This window comes from Microcaecilia unicolor, chromosome 4 (assembly GCF_901765095.1).
Source record: "Microcaecilia unicolor chromosome 4, aMicUni1.1, whole genome shotgun sequence".
NCBI classification, from domain to species: Eukaryota; Metazoa; Chordata; class Amphibia; order Gymnophiona; family Siphonopidae; genus Microcaecilia; species Microcaecilia unicolor.
The window spans coordinates 317,436,979-317,456,945 of record NC_044034.1 but is presented as its reverse complement, the minus strand read 5'-3'; the positions used below and the strand labels follow the sequence as shown (position 1 = coordinate 317,456,945).

The following is a 19,967-nucleotide window of genomic DNA, read 5'->3' as shown; positions in this document are numbered from 1 at the left end:
TGCTTCTACACCCATTATAACCAGAAGAGTTCCGGTGGTAGCAGCTTGATGTTTAGTTTGTTCAGAAAATCTATGGTGTCTTGTATGAAGCTGTTTGTCTTTTACACAAAGGGTTTAAGAATCCCCTCTATAAATCCAGATATTCCCTCTGTAAGTGTGCCAATACCAGATATGATTGATCTGCCGGGTTTGTGGATTTTAGGTAGCATGTAGAATGTGCCCACAGAAGGATGGTTTGGAATGAGGTTTTTTATTTGTTTGTTTGTTTGTTTGTTTGTTTGTTTGTTTTGGGGTTTTTTTTAAATGTGGTTGTACTTGCTTTGGAAGTGTTTTGATAAGGGGTTTCAGCTGTTTTGCATAATCTTGTGTGGGTTCTTCAGTCAGTTTCCTATAGTATATGTTGTATGAGAGTTGTCTGTGTCCTTCTTCAAAGTATTTTTATGTGTCTATAGAGCCTCCTTTCTCTGCAGGTTTGATGACAATGTTTTGGCTATTTTGTAGTTTTCTTTTTATGGCAGCTCGTTCTGGTGGAGAGACAGGTTATACAGAACTTTCTTTTGTTTGCTGGAAAGTTGTGATTTCACGCTTTCTGAAACTTTCTATGTAGTTGTCTAGTTTATTGTTTTATCCATTGTGTCAGATGAAATATGTGTTCTTTTGTTTATGGTTGTATTCTTTTGGGAGTTTCGCTTTTGTAGAAATGTACTTTCAAGCACAATTTTCTAAAGAATTCTTCTAGTCTGAGTATAGTTGAATTTGATTTAGTTTTCTAGAAGAACAAAAAGAGAGCCCTTTTGACAGTACAGAGGTCTCATGCTGTGATAATTGGTAGTTCCAGAGGTTTACTATCCCCATTTGATTTGCACTTCTCTCAGTGTGGTCAGTGGGAGTTTGCCTGCAAGGCATCTGCTGACTTTCATGAATTAATGGGAAAACCAGAACTACAAATTCACTTGTGCAATGCAGTAAGTCCAGGAATGGATACAACCTGTTCCTTATGGCATGAAGCCAGCCGACAAACCTAGCCCAAACAGATGGGCTCAGTGGTTTACCAAGGGTGGGATGGTGGGGGCGGTCCACCCCAGGTGCACGCTGCAGGGGGTGCTGGGAGCAGCCACGTGGCTGTCGGCTCCGCCGGCCCCCCTGCTCCCTCTGATGTAACTTCCTGTCTGGGGCAGGGAACCGGCAGAGCCAACAGCTGTGTGACTGCTCCCTGCACCCCCAGGAGGTGATTTGCCGAGATGGGGGTGGTGGTGATGCGCCGGGGGGATGGGTGATGCGTCAGGGGGATGGGAGATGCACAGCGGCGACCAGCCCCGGGTGGCAGCTGACATAGGAATGCCACTGCATGGGCTGAGCCAGTTTCAGTACTTTGTATAAGGGCAGCACCACAAGTCCAGAGATGCAAGGTGAGGGCAGAAGAAAGGTAAAACTAGGACTAGCTCAGCTGTCCTTGTGGTCATACAGCCCTCTTCTCACCATCTTCTGAATTATATGACAAATTGTTAATGATTTAATGCAGGGCTTTCCAAACCTGTCCTTGGAGCGCCACAGCCAGACAGGTTTTCAGGATCTTACCAATCAATATGCATGAGATTCAGTACATACACATTTAATTCTTGCATATTCATTTGGAATAGCCTGATACCTTGCCTGGTTGTGGTGTCCCCAGAACAGGTTCGAGAAACCCAGAGACACCAAGGGGCTCATTTTCAAACCACATGGACTATTTTGGGCCATTTTGAGACACCTATCTGCCCAAAACATCCAAATTGCGATTTTTCAACTGCAAAATTTGGATGTACTACATTGAAGTTTATCCAAATAGCAAGGGGGAGTGTTTTAGGTGGGACTAGGGAGGGACCAAAAATTAGGATGTCCAACAGTGATAATCGAATGAGAAGAAACATCCAAGTCTAAACAGAAGGATTTTTTTTGTTTAGACCTTTTTCAGTCAAGTCCAGGACACAAAAAGGTGCTCTGATTGAGCAGCTGAGCACTGGAGAGATTAAGGCATGACACATCCTCAGTCCTCCAGTGATTGCTGTCCCTCTCCCCTGAAAGTGAAACTGGAAAAGAAAACCAGGCTCTATGACAGCATCAGGTATGATAGGCATTCTGACCAAAGCAAGAAAGCAGGTCTGAGGAGTAGTCCAGTGTCAGTGCGGTGGACTGTAAACCAGGGGACCCAGGTTCAATTCACACTTCAGCTCTCTTCCCCCCCCCCTTTAAATTGTGAGCCCTCCAGAAACAAACATATATCTACTGTATCTAAATATTTATGACACCTGCAAGTCTGAAGTCTATTGAGGTGGTATACAGTCGGGCAGTGGCGTTCCTAGGGGGGCTGACACCTGGGGCGGATCGCCGATGCGCCCCGCCCCCGGGTGCAGCACCCCCCTGGAACAGCGCGACGCCCCCCCCCCCCCGGCAACCCCCCCCCCTGGGTGCACGCCGCTGGGGGGGGGGGGGGTGCCGCGCACCTGCCAGCTCTTTGTTTTCATGCTCCCTCTGCCCCGGAACAGGAAGTAACCTGTTCCGGGGCAAAGGGAGCATGAAAACGAGGAGCCAACAGGCACGCGGCACCCCCCCAGTGGCGTGCACCCGGGGCGGACCGCCCCCCCCCCCCTTGGTACGCCACTGCAGTCAGGTACAGTAGGTATTTCCCTGTTCCTGGAGTGCTAAGTATTTCAAATAAGAGTTTTAGAGGGATAGAGAACCTGGGTGCCCTGGTTTACAAGTCCACCACACTGATCACTAGGTTGCCCTTCTGCTCTTCAAGAACATCTTTGTGGCCATTTCTGCAAAAATGCTGCCAGACAGAGGTCTTTGTTCCTGGATTTTTGGCGTTCATAGTTTGGATGTTTTAGTTTGTAAAATGGCTGATTATTTTGGATGTTCTCATGTATTTTTGAATAGGAAACTCTGATGTATTTCCTGTTTGAAATGGCTATGAGATAAATGGGGGGGGGGGGGGGGTTCCAGGATGTCCCAATTCTGACTTGCAAGTCCTTTCAAAAATGCCTCTCCAAGTTTCTCAGTTCCAGTCTGGAAATTTTGGGACAGTCCTGGATTTATGACCACCCCATCCTACTGCATTATGATACTTGCAGCACTAATTTCAACGGGCAGGATCAGGCACTACAAATCCCACACTGCTTTTGGATGTAAGTTCAAAATCAGGATTGTCCCACAATTTCCAGGGTTGAACTGGGTAACTTGGCATCTCTGGATACCCTGATATAATACATACTCTGCATCCTGGACTGCCCCTTTGAATGCAGCAGGCAGGGATTACTTTGCTTATAAAGTATAACTTTCTGCATTGTATTCATTTTTTTAATGAAATCCCTGCCCTCAACACCCCCCAAAATTATTCCACATCTGCTGTTTCTAGAATTGGAAACATCCATTCAAATTCAAGGATAATGTTATTAGAAAGTGACAAGTCCCCATGTAATGATGGTGATCTTTCCATGTGACAGATTACAGTATTAGATAGGACACAAATCAGGCAAGATTGTACTCTGCCAGCATATGATACATTTACATAATTCTTTCCTACAAAATAGTAATCGAAGCAAAAACTTGAGATTTTTCAGTGGACAAAAAAAGCAACCTAATTGCTTTTAGTTCTTTTCTCAAGGAGATTTTCACTGTGTGTCCCGTTTCCTTGCATTCAAAGAGATGCTTCGATCATTTTGGACTTACTCTCATCCATATGACAGCCTTAACAGACGAGGGAGCTTTCTTTTTCGTTCGGTTTTCTCTTGATCTCATCGAGATTCCTTCTTCCAATCATTGCCTGTTTTTCAGAGCACCATGGGAACATTTCACTCACGCCTTTAAAAATATGCTTCACATAAACAGAAATTTTGCACAGTGGGGAACCCCTTTGTGTCTATAATAAATATGCTGTAAAGCATAAAAAGTAAATTAACGGGATATGGATTTCTATATCTCATTAAAATGAAGGGTTTTGTCATTACAGCCAGATTGAAAACTAATATAGCTAAACAGAGAAATGAAGCACAAGGAAGGGAAAGGGAAAAAGAGGGCTGTGTGTCAATGCATTTTTTTAAATTGATTGTAAACAAACATACAATATAGCAATAAAGTATATTTAGGAAAATGCAAACAGTAATAAATATCGTACCACAAAGGAAAAAAAGGGAAACATTCAACTATTAAAACAACTCGCCCACATTATTGCAACATTCAAATTGAATGGAGTAGTGAGAAGGGGAAAAATCTCAATAACATAATTAACATTTGTGTAAGCTTAGCTATTATTTGTATATAATATTTTGTGCCTTTTATAGATCAAAACATTAGTACTTTAGATAATTCACAGTTCTGAATTATATGCCTCTATAAATATATGACAGAAAACTATGCTTAAAGGGATGGGGCAATGCCAAGAATGATCTATGACATAACTGCATAAAATCTATGTTGCATTGTACACATTTATAATAAAAAAAAAATACAAACATTTACAAAACACAAGATAATGTACTTTGTAGCTCACAAACAATTGCACTGCATGCCAAAAGGAATTTCTGGTGGAGTGTGCCCACTAACTCCTGCGGAGGTGATCTGTAGGGAGATGCATGGAAGAAACATTTGTTTTCATGCTGTTATATCACTTGCAATTTATGAACTTTTTATTATTTTGTTTTCTTGTGTATAATATTTTGTTCATTTGAATTTTAGCACATACTGTATTTATACTATGTATGTACCCTTTCACAGCAAGCACACTTATAGGGGCATTTTCGACGTCTAAATCTGACTTTGGACGTTTTGCTGAAAAAGTCCAAAAATCAAGTCATGAAAATGACTATTTTCAAACTAGAAAAAGGTCTATCTTGTTTCTTTGAAAATGATCATTTCCTAGATGTTGTTGTGCTTAGAGCGTCTATCTTTTTGGTCCATTTTCAAAACAAAAACCCCGTCCAGGTGCAAAATGCACAAAATCAAGTCATTGGGATGTAGGAGGAGCCATTTTTTCTAGTACACTGGCCACACAGGCATCCTAGCAGAGCAGTGGGGCACCCTAGGGGGCACTGCAGTGGATTTCACATAAGAGTTTCCAGGTACACATTTCACCATTACCCCCTTATATTGTGTGGTGGGCCCTTGAAAACCCACAAAAAAACCTACTGTACCCATCTATACACCACTATAATAGCCCTTATGGCTGCAGGCGTCACCTATATGTGGGTACAGTAGGTTTGGGGTTTTTTGAGGGGGACTGACACTTTCCATCACAAGTGTAATAGTCAGAGTGGATTATGGACCTAGGTGCCCTTCTCTACAGTGCACTGCACTGACCACTAGGCTATTGCAGGAACCTGTTTGCTGCTCTAATAGGACTGGTCATAACTTCTGAAGCAATTATAGAGGCTGGTATGTGCTGTTTTCATCTACATCTTTGCAGGGTGGGAGGGGGTAGTGACCACTGAAAGGAGTAAGGGGTTGTCGTTCCTTTATTCCTGCAGTGATCATCTGGTCATTTAGGGCACTATTTTGTGGCTTATTCATTGATAAAACAGGTTTAGGCTAAAACATCCAACTTATAGCTCTGGATGTTTTGTTTTGCTCCATTATGGCAGAAAAACGTCCACATGTTAGGAATGCCCAGATCCCGCCTTTAAGACACCCCTTGTGATTTGAAAGCACTTCTGATGGACTTTATAGAAAAAAAAGTCTAAAAAATTGGTTTTGAAAATACCAATTTGGACATCTTTATGAGAAAAATATCGAATTGCAGATTTATGCCACTTTTTGGATGTTTTTCTCTTTTGAAAATGAGCCCCTTAGTACAAAGCTTTGCTAGATGTTTGTGTTATTTTGGGTAGGAAACAGCATGTACTATAATGGTATAACTAATAGTGCTGAGGTTTTCATGTTATTGCAAAATAGCAGCACGTCACACTTCATAACTTCTCTATGGTTGTTTTCTGAATTTAAGCATCACTGTTGTATGCACTGATCATGCTACTTTTTTGCTCCCCACTAGGTAAAATTTGACTTTCTATATAATCTTCACCATGTCTGCTGTCTAGAGTCTTGGAGCAATATTTCACTCCGCCGTGCTTATGCAATCTTTATCTTGGTAGCCCTCTTCCTGGTCCCTCTTACAGCTATTTTACTTCTGTACTCCAAGATCGGCTATGAACTCTGGATCAAAAAACGTATTGGAGACTCTTCGGTGCTCAATACTCTCAGCCGCAATGAGATGGCAAAAATAACCAGGTGAGTACACTTGTGTAGTGTGTGATACAATGGTCTGTTTCCCCTTCCTACATTTGCAAACTCCTGCATGTCTGTGTGTGGGACTCCGTGAGAAGAGACATCTTTCAAAATAGACCTCCCCCCCACCCTCCTTCCCCATAATGTTGGCCATTTCCTAACAAATCTAAGTCCCTTCTCCCTGTGCTATCATCTAATCCATGCATTGAAATTCTGGAACTCTGCCTGTCTCTTGGGTCCTTCATATGGAAGAGGCAGCATTTCTGAGAAAGATACTCTGGAGGTTCTGGATTTTAACTTTCTACCTAAAATCCTGAATTTGGCTTTCAGAACCTCCCTCCCCTCTTTCCTGTGTCATTGGTACCCACATGTCCCAAGACAGCTGACTGGAACTACCTCCACTGCCAGGCATATTGCGAAGTGATACAAAATCCTGATATAAAGACAGCAAACCTGCCATAACATATCAAAATTAACTCCCAGGACTCAGACAGTAACAACCTATCGAAAGGCAGTACTAAAACTATAACAATGAGCCTTGGAACACCAGTACACCTTTTATTGGCAAAACAGAACAAAACATACTTATATCATGCCCTAAAAAGAAGCTACGTGTTAGTAAAATATCCAGCCTTGGTCATACACACAGGACACGTGCAATTTCGAGAGCATATTTTCTATGTATCTAAGAAGTGTTTCTATGAATTGAAAATCATTGTTCTGTTCAATCCCTGTTATCACAAAAACCATTGAAAATTCTGGTTCATTCTTTAGTTCTTATACATCTAGACTACTGTAATTCTTTATTTAAAGGTGTTTGACTTAAAGATGTCAGATGATTACAACTCATTCAAAACACCACAGTTAAGATTATGACCAAAGCAAGGAGATTTGATCATGTAAAGCCATTACTACAGAATGAACATTGGTTACCCATCACATATCACATCACTTTTAAGTTTCTTACCTTAGTTCATGTAGTTCACTACTCTTGTTTACCAGCCCTTCTGTCTCACTAATTAATACCTTATTCCAGTGGTTCTGGAGGCACCCCAGCCAGTCAGGTTTTCTGGATATCCACAATGAATATTCATGAGAGAGATTTGCATGCAGTGGGGTTCCTTCTCGTGCCACCCCAGCGCCACCCCTGACATGCCCACTTTTGTTTGGGCGATCTCAGGGGATATTCAGCAGCACTGTCTGGTTAAATGCTGCTGAATATCCCCGGTTAGGTGGTGGGAAGCTAATTAAGAGGCAGGAGTCTCTCCTGCCCACTTAAATCACTTTAAATATCAGCTTCAATATATTTAACAGATAACCAATGAAGATCCATCAGAAGCGGATCAGTACTGTCAAATTTGCATTTGCTAAATATTAATCTATACTACAACAACTGTAACTTTTTCTGGTTGAAATACTACAATATAATGAATTGCAGTAATCTAGCTGTAGAAGGAGAATAGTCTGTGCCATGGCTGAAATTGCTGCCGATGCCCACATTCGGCCAGCGGTAGTTCCAGATTAGCATTCAGTAAACCCAAGTTGGGTTTACCGCCGCTCTGTAAAAGGTCCCCCATATTTCTACCTGATAGCATTTACATACATAAATGCTTGTTTTCTATAAATGTAAGTGTCCTCTTATAGAATAAGGGGGTAACTGTTTAGACATTTTCTGAACAAAGTAGACACTTATCTCATTACCTCAATGCAAACATTACAACTCTGACTCACTGAAATGATTGATTTGGTTTACATTCTGGCAAGTCCATGGAAACTTGGTAAAAGGATGCCATTGTCTCATTTTTCTTTCCATAACATCTGTAGGAAGAAGAAACGGGCTGTTATGATGATGGTAATTGTGGTGACCTTCTTCACCGCCTGCTGGGCACCCTTCCATGTCGTCCACATTTTGTTTGAAAACAGTAAGTGGATTTAAGTTACAGTCATAAAGCAGCATATCACCTAGGACCGGCCTGATTGGCCAGCATTTAGTAATATTGTGCTGGCAGGCCCAGTTCCTGGTATGTACTTATGTTTCATTTTAAGCTGGAGATCTTTTTATATAGCCCCTCTTAACTTGAATACTTCTGTTATGGATTGTACCTACAATAGTAATTGACCACAAAGAAGCATTACATAAAACTTTTTGAAGAAGTTTTATACTGTTCTCACATCAAAATGCAGCTCTTGTTCTATGTGCATACCAGAAGTTGCTATGTTTAGTGTTTTTCAACACAGGGTGCAAAAGCATTACAATAGTAATTCAATCCGAATGTATGTCCATCTTCCCAGAGACACAATAACTTCCATTAAACAAGCACCAGTTGACTCAAAACAGGAGGAAGGTCCAACATAGCCCTATAAGATATATAAGTTATTTTTTAAAGTGTAATACTGAATAGCACTAGTTTGTTGTTCACTTTCTCCCCTTGTTTTCATGTATAAGTACTTTTATGCTAAAGTGCACTACAGTTACATTATTCATCAGAGGAGTTTATGAGCAGGTCAGACCAGGGGCATAGCTAGGTGGGGCCACAGGGGCATGGGCCCCCACAGATTTAGCCCTGGCCCCCTCTCCTTTTGACCCCCCCCCCCCCACCGCTGACCCCCCCTTGCCACTTTCGACCCCCGCCCCCCCCCCCCCCACTGCCAGGTACCTTTGCTGGCGGGGGTTCCCAACCCCCGTCAGCCAAAGTCCTCTTCAGCGCCGGTCTCCGGCACATTCGCTGATCTGTTCCTGTGAGTCTTGACTCCTGACGTATTGCTGGAGACCAGTGCATACCCCCACTGTCCCACTCTGTCAGACTGTCAAAGTAATGCTTTGATGTTTCTCTTATATATACTATCTGCTACCACATTTGCTTATTTCCGATCTGACGAAGAAGGGCAACCTTCGAAAGCTAATCAAGAAATGTATTAAGTTATGTCCAATAAAAAAGGTATCATCTTATTTTCTTTTCCATGTTTTATTTTGTTTGATTTCTATTGATAACCTTTAAGAGTGGACTAACACGGCTACCACACCTCTCTACTGCAGCGGGTAAAATGCCTACCCAAAGAAATTTATTCATTTATTTATTTGTTGCATTTGTATCCCACATTTTCCCACCTATTTGCCGGCTCAATGTGGCTTACATAGTGCAGTAGTGGCAGTCGCCAATACCGGCATGAACAAATATGAAGTGAGGTTATGACAGACTAATGATCAGAATTGATAGGCATATTGGGGGTCAAGGGGAAAAGTAAGTTATGTCCAATATGAACATTTATATTGTTGTGTTGTGGGGTTAGGCATTTAGGTTGAGTTGTTTGAGTATGCCTTTTTGAACAGGTAAGTCTTTAGGAGTTTCCGGAAGATTAGGTGGTCGTATGTTGTTTTCACAGCGATCGGAAGCGCGTTCCATAGTTGTGTGCTTATATAAGAGAAGCTGGATGCATAGGTTGATTTGTATTTAAGCCCTTTGCAGCTTGGGTAGTGGAGATTTAGGTGTGTTCGTGTTGATTTTGTTGGTTTTCTGGTTGGTAGGTCTATGAGGTCTATCATGTATCATTGCCGTAGATGATCTTGTGAACAAGGGTGCAGATTTTGAACGCGATACGTTCTTTGATTGGGAGCCAGTGTAGTTTTTCTCATAAAGGTTTGGTGCTTTCGAATCTTGTTTTTCCGAATATAAGCCTGGCTGCTGTGTTTTGAGCAGTTTGGAGTTTCTTTATGATTTGTTCTTTATATCCCGCGTAGATTCCATTGCAGTAATCTAGATGGCTTAGTACCATGGATTGTACTAAGTTGCAAAATATTTCCCTCGGGAAGAAAGGTTTCTCTCATTTGAGCTTCCACATTGAGTTAAACATTTTCTTTGTTGTGGCTTTCACTTGGCTCTCCAGTGTGAGATTTCGGTCGATTGTAACTCCGAGAATTTTCAGGCTATCTGAGATAGGGAGGGTGTGATCTGGGGTGGTTATGTTGTGGGTTTGATTGTGTTATATTGGGATGTGAGGATGAGACAGTGTGTTTTTTCTGTACTGAGATTTAGTTGAAATGTATTCGCCCAAGAGTTCATGATGTTCAAGCTGATTTTGATTTCTTCGGTGATTTCCATTAGATCATTTTTGTAAGGGATGTACAATGTGACGTCATCTGCGTATATGAAAGGGTTAAGGCCTTGATTGGATAGGAACTTGGTTAGTGGGGTCATCATTAGGTTGAAAAGGAGCGGTGATAGTGGCGATCCTTGAGGTACCCCAAGTCTGCTTTCTATGGTGATGATATGGTCGATTTCGATTTCACTTGATAGGTTCTGGTCATTAGGAAGTCCTTGATCCAGTTAAGTACACTTTCACCGATCCTGAAGCAATCTAGTATGTTTAGTAGTATGTTATGGTTCACCATGTCGAACGCGCTAGACATGTCAAATTGTAGGAGAAGTATGCTTTTGCCTGTTGCAATTTCTTGTTTGAATTTGGCTAGGAGGGTAGTTAGTACTGTTTCGGTGCTGTGGTTGGAACGGAATCCTGATTGTGATTCGTGTAGTATTGTGAAGTTGTTTGTGTAGTCAGTGAGTTGTTTGGTAACCACGCTTTCCATCAGTTTGACTACCAGTGGGATTGAAGCTACTAGGTGGTAGTTGGTGATAACGTCTGTTTTTTTCTTGGTATCTTTCTGTATTGGGGTGAGTAAGATGTTGCTTTTTTCCTTGGGGAAAAGCCCATGTTGAAGCATGTAGTTTAAGTGGGATGTGCAGTCTGCAATGAAGCGGTGGGGAGCAGATTTTAATAGGTAACTAGGGCAAGAATCCAATTTACAGTGAGTCTTAGAGAACCTATTAAGCGCTTGATTGACTGTTTTGACAGTAAGGGGGGCGAAGCTTGTCCAAAGTCTGTCTGCTGGGTATTCGCCGGGGTTTGGTTCCAGACATTCGATGAAGTTTTCAATGCCAGTGATATTTTGAGGTAGCGTGTTCCATAGATTTACAATTTTTTCATTGAAGTATTTGGCGAGTTTGTCTGCAGGTGGCATGTCTGTGTTGATTGCGGTGACCAAGGTGGTGTCTAATAGTTTGTTCACGAGTTGGTATAGTTTTTTTCGTGTCTTTGTAGTCAGGCCTTATTTTGGTTTTGTAGTATAACCTTTTGGCTTGTCTTGTTGCATATTTGTATTTTCTTTGAGTTTGTTTCCATGCATTGAGTGTTTGTGTATCTTTTGCTTTTTTCCATGCTCGCTCGAGTTTCCTGGATTGAGTTTTTAGTTTTTTCAGTTCTTTATTGTACCATGGTATCGAGTTGTGCCTATGTGAGGTTCTTGTTTGTAAGGGTGCTATTTCATCTAGTACGTTTTTACATCTTATATCCCAGTCTGAGAGATAGTGTGTGGAGTCCGTTTGTGCTATCCATTCATTGTTGTACATCTGTTGCCAGAATGTTTCCAGATCTATTTGGCCTCTTGTGCTGTAAGTTGTGCATTTTTTGGACGGTGTGAACCCTTTTTTCTCCATAGTAGGGATAGGTTTAATTTGTCCATTTGATCTCTGATATTATTAGATTCTGATCTGAGGATAGTTTGTGATAAGGTCTAGTGTGTGCCCTTTGATATGGGTTGCCTGAGTCTGTGGGCATTTGAGGTTCCATTGATGGAGGAATTCCTTGCACTCACATGCGTTGGTAGAGTTTGGGTCTTCTAGGTGGAGGTTGATGTCTCCCAGTACTAGTATGTTGGAATGGGCAACACAGGTGTTTGATATGAAGTCCATTAAGTGTGATTGGCATTCGTTCCAGTTGCCTGGTGGTCTGTAAAACAAGACACAGTTTAGGTGGTCCTGCAGGGTAGTTTGGTTGATTCTAATGGAGGCAATTTCAAGTTGTGGTGATATGGACTCGGCAGTGGTTTCAGTAGCGAAGTGTGATCAGTGGATCATTGCTATACTTCTCTTTTCCTTTCTGGTCCAATGAATGATTTTGTAACCCTGGGGGGCAAAGGTCTAGGATTATAGGGCCCTTTTGGTCATGGATCCAGGTTTCATTGATGAAAAGCAGGTCGAGATTTTCTGATATGATCCAGTCTGTTATTATTGCTGCTTTATTTACTACTGATCTGGCATTGATGTAGCCCACTTGAATTTTTTGGTAAGGGTCATTTATCATCAGTGTTATGTGGATTTTTGTCAGTTGTCGATTTTTTATTGGTGTGGGTTTGCTGTGACCTTTCCTTCCCTTATGTTGAGATTGTCCGTCTGTAGGTGTGCCTCCCTTGTTTAGGTGGTAGTCAGTTTGGTGAGGTGTGTTGTGTCTGGTCATACTTTGGTGATTATATAGTATGATGTTGTATTCAGCAAGAGAGGTGGTTAGTGTTAGGTGAATCAAGGATAGGGAGTAGATTGTTAGGATCAGTTTGTAGTGTTCATTTTGGGGTCAGTTCACTCAGGACTGCTGATGTGCCGTGATTATATGGGTACTCACAGTTAGATATTCAGAGGATTGCCCTGGGGTGCAAAGGCTCCTTGGTTGTGTTGATGGTTGGGGTATCGCTGAGGTTCCTTAAATTTGTGGTCTGGGTCATTTGGCTGAGGTGGGGTTCCTGGTGGGATGGCCTCAATGGGGGTTAAGGACTTCAGTCGGGTAAGTTCAGGGCCCCGTCTTCCTCTGGAAAGGGCGTGGCCTTCGCATTCCACAGCTGCGCGATCGGCTTGGGATCCTGTAGGCCTCGCTATTCCGTGTGTTCGCGGTGGGTGGTCAGCTGTTTGTCGCTCACTCGCCTTCCAACGTACGCAGGGGCATCTGCTGCAGCCAGAGATGTCGAGGGCATGGGAGTGTGCTGTTTTCCTAGAGGTAACTCCGCTGCCCGATTAGCGCCGCTGTTGACCGAGCCACAGCACGCTTCCGACCGGTAGGAGACCGTCCTCGGTGTCTACCCCATTGGCAGAAGTCCTTGTTCATTCCTCCTCAGTCCGCGCTCGTCCTCTGTCCATCGGTGAGGCCTTCCGTCTGGGAGCAGAGGCGGGTGGGGGAATGATATCACCCAGGCAGCGCCGTGGCCACGAGGCAGGGTTGGAATCACGATCAAGCCACAGCGCCTGACCGCTCGCCTCGGCAGCCCTCGGTGTATCTCGCTCAGCGGCTCCTATCGTTGCAGCTGGCAGAGCTGTGCAGGTCCACCTATGCAGCACCGCAGCCACGAGGCAGGACTGTAGCTGCGGTAAGATAACCCTTACTGCATGGCCATGCGGTGAGGAGCAGTTACCACCATCCATTTAGGTGATGGTAAGGACTCTCACAGTAGCCTGGCGGTAACCTGGAAGTGCAGTGATGCCCGATTACCGCCGTATTAGCGCTGCACTACAGAAAAAATAATTCTCCAGAGCACTGAAAATGGCATGCACTCCAGTCGGAACTACCACCGGCGGTTGCGATGAGCTAGCGGTAGTTCCAGATTAGCGAGCAGTAAGCCCGAATTGGACTTACTGCTGCTTAGTAAAGGGCCCACTAGGAGTATAGAAGCAGGTACAGGTTACTGGGAAACATGTATCTTATAGCTATGGAGTACTCGGAAAATTTTCAAACTGGACCGTAGATTGTGCACCAGATTTCAAGAGGAAAATATGTGCATATTTTCCTTTGAAAATTGGTATGGGCACCCAGGATTTCTGCAACTGCTTTTGGTGTGGGTAGATTTTTCATGGGAAATAATGTAGATTGATAAAAATATAATCCAGACATGCTACTTTATAATCCTGCCCAAATCATGACCCCAGGATTGCTTCCCCCAAAATGCAACTAAATGTATACATGGTATTATTTTAGATGGATTGGAGAAGCACAGTTTTCTAGCTGTTAATTTACAATATGGACTAGGTTCAGTAAATACCGCCCAAATTTAGGCACCAGGAAAAATTGGCATGGAGCCCTATTCTATAAAGAGTGTTCAAATTTGGGCAATGGTATTTACACCACCTGAAACCAGTGGCATAGCCAGATCTCGACATGGGAGTGATTCAGAGCCCAAAGTGGGGGGGAGGGGGGGGCACATTTTGGCCCGTCACTCTCCCCACCTCCGCCGCCACTACTGCTGCCTCACATACCTTGGCTGGCGGGGGTCCTCAACCCCTGCCAGCTGAAGCATTTGTCCAGCGCCAGTCTCCACTGCATTGCATGCCCTGCTCATCCTCACGTTATGTGCATGCACATTTTAGTGAAACTGAGCACGCACGTGACGTGAGGGGAAGAGCAGGGCAGGCAATGTGGCAGAGAGTCAGAGACCAGCGCTGAAAAAATGCTTTAGCTGGCAGGGATTGAGGACCTCCGCCAGCCAAACCAGGAGTCCCAGAGCCAATTTGGGGGGCCCAGACCCCTGTGGCCCCCTGTAGTTATGCCACTGGCTGAAACATGGTGTAAATACCAGCACCCAACTCTAGGCATTTGGGTTCGAGAATTATGCTATTTTTTGGAACACCCCTGTCCTGCCCCTAGCCACACCCCCCTTTGAGTTACACACTAGGGGTCCCCTTTCCTAAGCTGTGGTAAAAAGTAGCCTGTGGCAGTCTGGACACGTGAATTTGGCACGCACTGGGTCATTTTTTACTGGAAGGCCAAAAAAGCAGATCAATCAAAGAAAATAGTTTATTGAATGACAACCAAATAGACAAATCAGCCCGACACTGGCCGTGTTTCGCCCAACAGGGCTGCTTCAGGGGAGTTATGGAAGTCTAAAATCATGAATCTTCCAAAATGCAGTAAAAAAAAACAGCATGAACCGAATGAATCATAAAAGATAGTGACGTAAATACCGTCCTGAACCTTCACAATTCTAGAATTGTGAAGGTTCAGGACGGTATTTGGTTGTCATTTAATAAACTATTTTCTTTGATCTGCTTTTTTTGTCCTTCCATCTTGGAGTTTGCAGATCGTTTGCCTCGCTGTTTTCTTGGACCCTCATTTTTTACTGGGGCTGGGAAAAAGGGCATTTTTAGTGGGGCGGTAAATGACCGTACACTAAAATTAAAAGTAGCGCTCGGCTATTTACTGCCTGAACACTTACCGCCCCCTTTGACCTAGCGGTAAGGGCTCACACACTACTCATGTGGTAATCAGGTAGCACGCTAATGTGGCCACATTGCTGATTACCTCTGGGAACGCCCCTGCGGTAGAAAATAGAAAAATATTTACTGCCAGGTGCCCACGCTAACCCAGCGGTAGTGCCAATTTGGCGCACGCTACCCACACATTAGCAGCTTAGTAAAAGGACCCCTAGGGGATTTAGGCGCACAGGGTTATAGAATAGGGCCCAGGAAGATGTGCATGCAAATTCTCAACAATGCCAATTAACTGCAATAATTGATTAACATCAATTTATTGCAATTAATTGGCTCGTAAGCCAATTAATTTGCATGCGAATCTATCAGCACACAAATTTGGGCATCATATACAGAATCTGTGGGTATGTGGGTAAAACTGACATTTAGCCATGTACATGGCTTTGAAAATTGTCCTCTAAATGGGAGGAAAGATTGAAACTTGGGTCAACAGGCAGTATAGATTTTGTCTGTGCTTTGGTCACTCAACTGTACTGACTCTTTTACAGTGCAACGTTAAATCTGTCCTCTTGAAAGGTTTCCAGCTTAAGCTTCCATATTTGTAAAGCTGCATGGTACATTATGACAATACTGCTGAATCTTGGAGAAGGGTACAGTTGTAAATCAAAGGATGATATTAAAATGTGGATATCATTTTTGAAATAAATATGAGTTAGGTGAAATGGTTCATTATGGGACTAAATTGATATGCTCTGTGGTACTTTTATATTAATTTGTTTTGTTCTGTTTTTGAACAAAATTATTATCAGTTATAACTTGCAGCTGGTTTGGGGTTTTTTTCTATTTCTATTATTTCTTTATATTTTTTTGTTACTGGAAACCCTTAGGTGGCCATCTGATAGGTGATATATCAAACTATAATAAACTTGAATTCACTGTACCTGTGTGTCCATGTTTACTCATTCTAGTTTAAATATACGTTTTCAGATGATTTGGAAGAAGAATATGATGACGTCACCATAAAAATGATCTTTGCCATTGTCCAAGCAGTTGGGTTCTTCAACTCCTTCAACAACCCAGTGGTTTATACCTTTATGAATGAGAATTTCAAGAAGAGCTTTGTAGCCATTCTCTTGTGTAAATTTCGGAATGCTGAGCAGCCTGAGAAACAGGAGAGCCAGCAGTCTGGGCGATCAAAATCTGTACCTTCAAATCATGTAAAAAGGAAGGAAGGCAGAGGTTTGCACGGCCACTTGAGTGCAGAAAACCTGGAGTTGAAACTCTGTGACCCATTACCATCGGCAAAACTGGAATCCGTTCACTCATCAACAGTAGCCATTTACCCTCTGGTGAACACCAATGCAGACAGGCTTCCCAATGGACAGTCGGCATGAAAGCACTAATTTAAAGCCTGTTTTTCACAGAACAGAGAGATTCATTTTGCACCAAAGTATTAATTTTCCTTCAATGTTGGTTGACCTTCGAGGGTTGCCATTGGATTTTGTTTTCATACATCCATTTTAATGGTTTGCTTATGGGCATTTTGCTTTTTCATCAATTTTTCTCAGTTTCCAGATGCCCTTTCATATTGTTTTTCCTGCTGATGTTTGATTAAAAAAATATATGCATGAAAACGAGGACTTGGCTGGCCTTGGAAATGGATGCTTTTGAAGTTCTGTGCAGTTCAATTCTTTTTTTACTTAAAATCACTGTTTATCCAAAAGCCTTTTGAAATTCAGTATAACTTTTTTCATATGACAGATCAGTTCTTTTCACTTTTAAAAACTCTAAAATTAAAAAAGAGTCTTGCAGGATTCGTGTTGGCCACTGTAGTCATTAGGCAGAAGTATCTGAAACCAGAAACTGGTGGTGGTGGGGAGGGGGGGGTCATCACAGAGCATTATGCATGGTTTTAACAACTCAGGCTAATGCAATGGGTGGGCAATGCAGCAAGACCTTAGATCATCCACTTTAATGCAGGGCCACCAAGAGGGGGGCAAAATTCCCCAGGCCCGGGCCTCCAAGGGAGGCCTGGAGCCGCAGTCTCCCTCTCCCTCTGCTGTTCCTGATGGGACCCTGGTGATCGCGTCCTGACAGGAGCAGGAGAGAGAAAACTCCAGCACCGGGCCCCCCTTGGAGGCTGGGGAGGACCCAGAGGAGCAGCAGATAGAGCAAGCAGAAGAGATCTTCTTCACAGTCGACTGCCGCATTGCCTTCTAAGCGGCTGCTTTTCCCCCTCAGGCACGCATGCTCTGTTTTGAAACTGAGCATACGTGACCTGAGATAAAAAGCAGCCTCAGGGGCAGGCCACGCGGCAGAACTGTGAACAACAGCAGCGCTGGAGTGGAGGCGAAGACTTCTGCTGGCAGAGCCTTGGGATCCCCGCCAGCCAAGGTATTTCTAGTTGCGCCAGGCAGTGGGGGGGGGGGGGGGACGGCAGCGATCCAGGAGGGGGGACAGGTCCAGCGCTGGCCCTGCCCCAGACCTGGCTTGGTCTCTTGGCAGCCATGGTTTAATGATGAAAACCACAGCTCAATCACTGTTGTCCAACTGCCTTTCACTGTGACATCATACAGCACTTGACACTTGAACTTCTTTTCTTTTCAATATAAACTCCACCCCCCTCCCTCAATAAAAGATTATGGAGCACCTAAATAGAGCATTGATAAACACAAAGGTGCCCTGAAGGTTTTCTCATTAAGGGGCCCTTTTACTAAAGTGTGATAAAATCTGGGCTGGACTTTCCTGTATTAAGGCTCCCAAAGCCCTGATTTACTGTGACATATATTAAAGGGTTGTTTTTTTTTGCATGGTACCTGCAAAAAATTAATGCAGGAGCACCTACCGCTTCCTATTTAGGAGGCACTAATGGCTCCTCCATTAACCCAGCATTATTCAGTATCCCCCGGATTCTATATAGCACACCTAGCGTTCTGCACTGAAATCCAAGCATATTCTATAACAATGGCTTAACAAACTAATCAGTATTGTTAACACTTAACAAGCAATAATGAGCACTAACTGGTAATAATTAGAATTTATGTGCACAACTCACTAAGCATGTTCGGTAACGCACTGCACCTAAACTTTAATGCACGGGCGAAAGGGGCATGGTCATGGGTGAAGAAATGGATGTTTCATAGGTGTTCCAAAATTTACGTGCACTGTTATAAAATATGGCCCTCTGCACCTAAATCTATGCGCCAGGATTTACGCCACGGTTTTGTTGGTGTAAATAGAGGCACGTAACTTTAGAAACTAGGATATCAACTAAATGCATTCGATATGCCATACCCAAATCTAGGCACCGCTTATAGAATACACTTAAATGGAAATGTTTTCCACGCTGATTTTTTAGGCGCCATATAAAGAATCATGCCCTATATGTGTGCTGTTCAGAACACGCTTGCTGGATAACACTTCCATGCCCACTCTTCACTCATGACATGCCCCTCCCAAAAATATTTTAAAAGAATAGCCAATGTGAGGTTTAGCGCACAGTAACAGGCAGAATACTGCAAAACGTTTTAGCGAATCTTTTCGTATGCTTTTTCTCACATGCTAAATGCACAGTAGGGCTTAATGCCCTTTAGTAAAAGGACCACTAAACTAGGTAATACAAGAGATGATTCATCACATTATCCAATGTTCCAGTTTCCAATTTCTTTGCTCATCCTTTCCCCCCTCTCACCTCTCCTCCTGACTAACCTTTACTGAAAGTCTAATTAATAAATTGTACATTGCCTTCCATGGTGATTTAAAGAGAACACTAGGTAGGCTTTCTTCTCCATATACCCCTCACTGGAGAAAATGTAATATTTATTTTTATTACATTTGTACACTGTGCTTTCCCACTCATAGCAGGTTCAATGTGGCTTATATATTATATACAGGTACTTATTTGTACTTGGGGCAATGGAGGGTTAAGTAACTTGCCCAGGGTCACAAGGAGCTGCCTGTGCTTGCAGTGGGAATTGAACCCAGTTCCCCAGGACCACAGTCCACCACTCTAACCACTAGGCCACTCCTGTTTGTACTGGAGCAGTTGCCTGTTCGTTCTTCTGATATTCTGTCCTTGGGCACCTCACCAGTGGATCATAACGAGGTTTGTGAGCACTTAATAAAAAAATGTAACCAAAGATTGGACTATGACTGGTGTAAGGGCTAATAAGTTGCTGCTCAAAGACTCCTCACTTATGGTAATATCATCCCGTTTCTGGTTTCTAGCTCTTCTCCAATTAAACCAGCCCAGAATTTTATTTTTTTTGTGAATGGAGGAATAGCATAATGGTTAGAACAGCAGGCTGAGAACCTGTGATCTTGAGCAAGTCATTTTAACCCTCCATTACCTCAGGTATGAGATTAGATTGTTAAACCCTGAAGGGACTGGAGAATACTTACTGTTCCTGAATGTAACTCACCTTGAGCTGTAACTGAAAAAAAAAAAAAGCATGAGCTAAATCCCCCTTTAATTTGGATTTAGCTCATGATTTGTCGTTGGAAGTTCACGGTAACATATCGTAATATAGTAAATGACGATAGATAAAGACCTGTACGGTCCATCCAGTCTGCCCAACATGATAAACTCATTTTATATGGTATGCAATACTTTATATGTATACCTGAGTTTGATTTGTCCTTGCCATTTTCAGGGCACAGACCGTAGAAGTCTGCCCAGCACTGTTC

The 19,967-nt window shown here is 43.0% G+C and overlaps 1 protein-coding gene across 1 annotated transcript in view; it reads left to right on the top strand.

Annotated features, from left to right (window-relative positions):
• QRFPR (pyroglutamylated RFamide peptide receptor) overlaps positions 1-16,774 on the top strand; it is a 132,862-nt gene extending 116,088 nt beyond the window's left edge. The window contains exons 4-6 of the mRNA XM_030199621.1: positions 6,026-6,261; positions 8,083-8,180; positions 16,269-16,774. Of these exons, the coding sequence (XP_030055481.1) occupies positions 6,026-6,261; positions 8,083-8,180; positions 16,269-16,675 (741 nt within the window). The 3' untranslated portion in view covers positions 16,676-16,774. The remainder of the gene's footprint in view (positions 1-6,025; positions 6,262-8,082; positions 8,181-16,268) is intronic.
• The last annotated feature ends 3,193 nt before the right edge of the window (positions 16,775-19,967 follow it).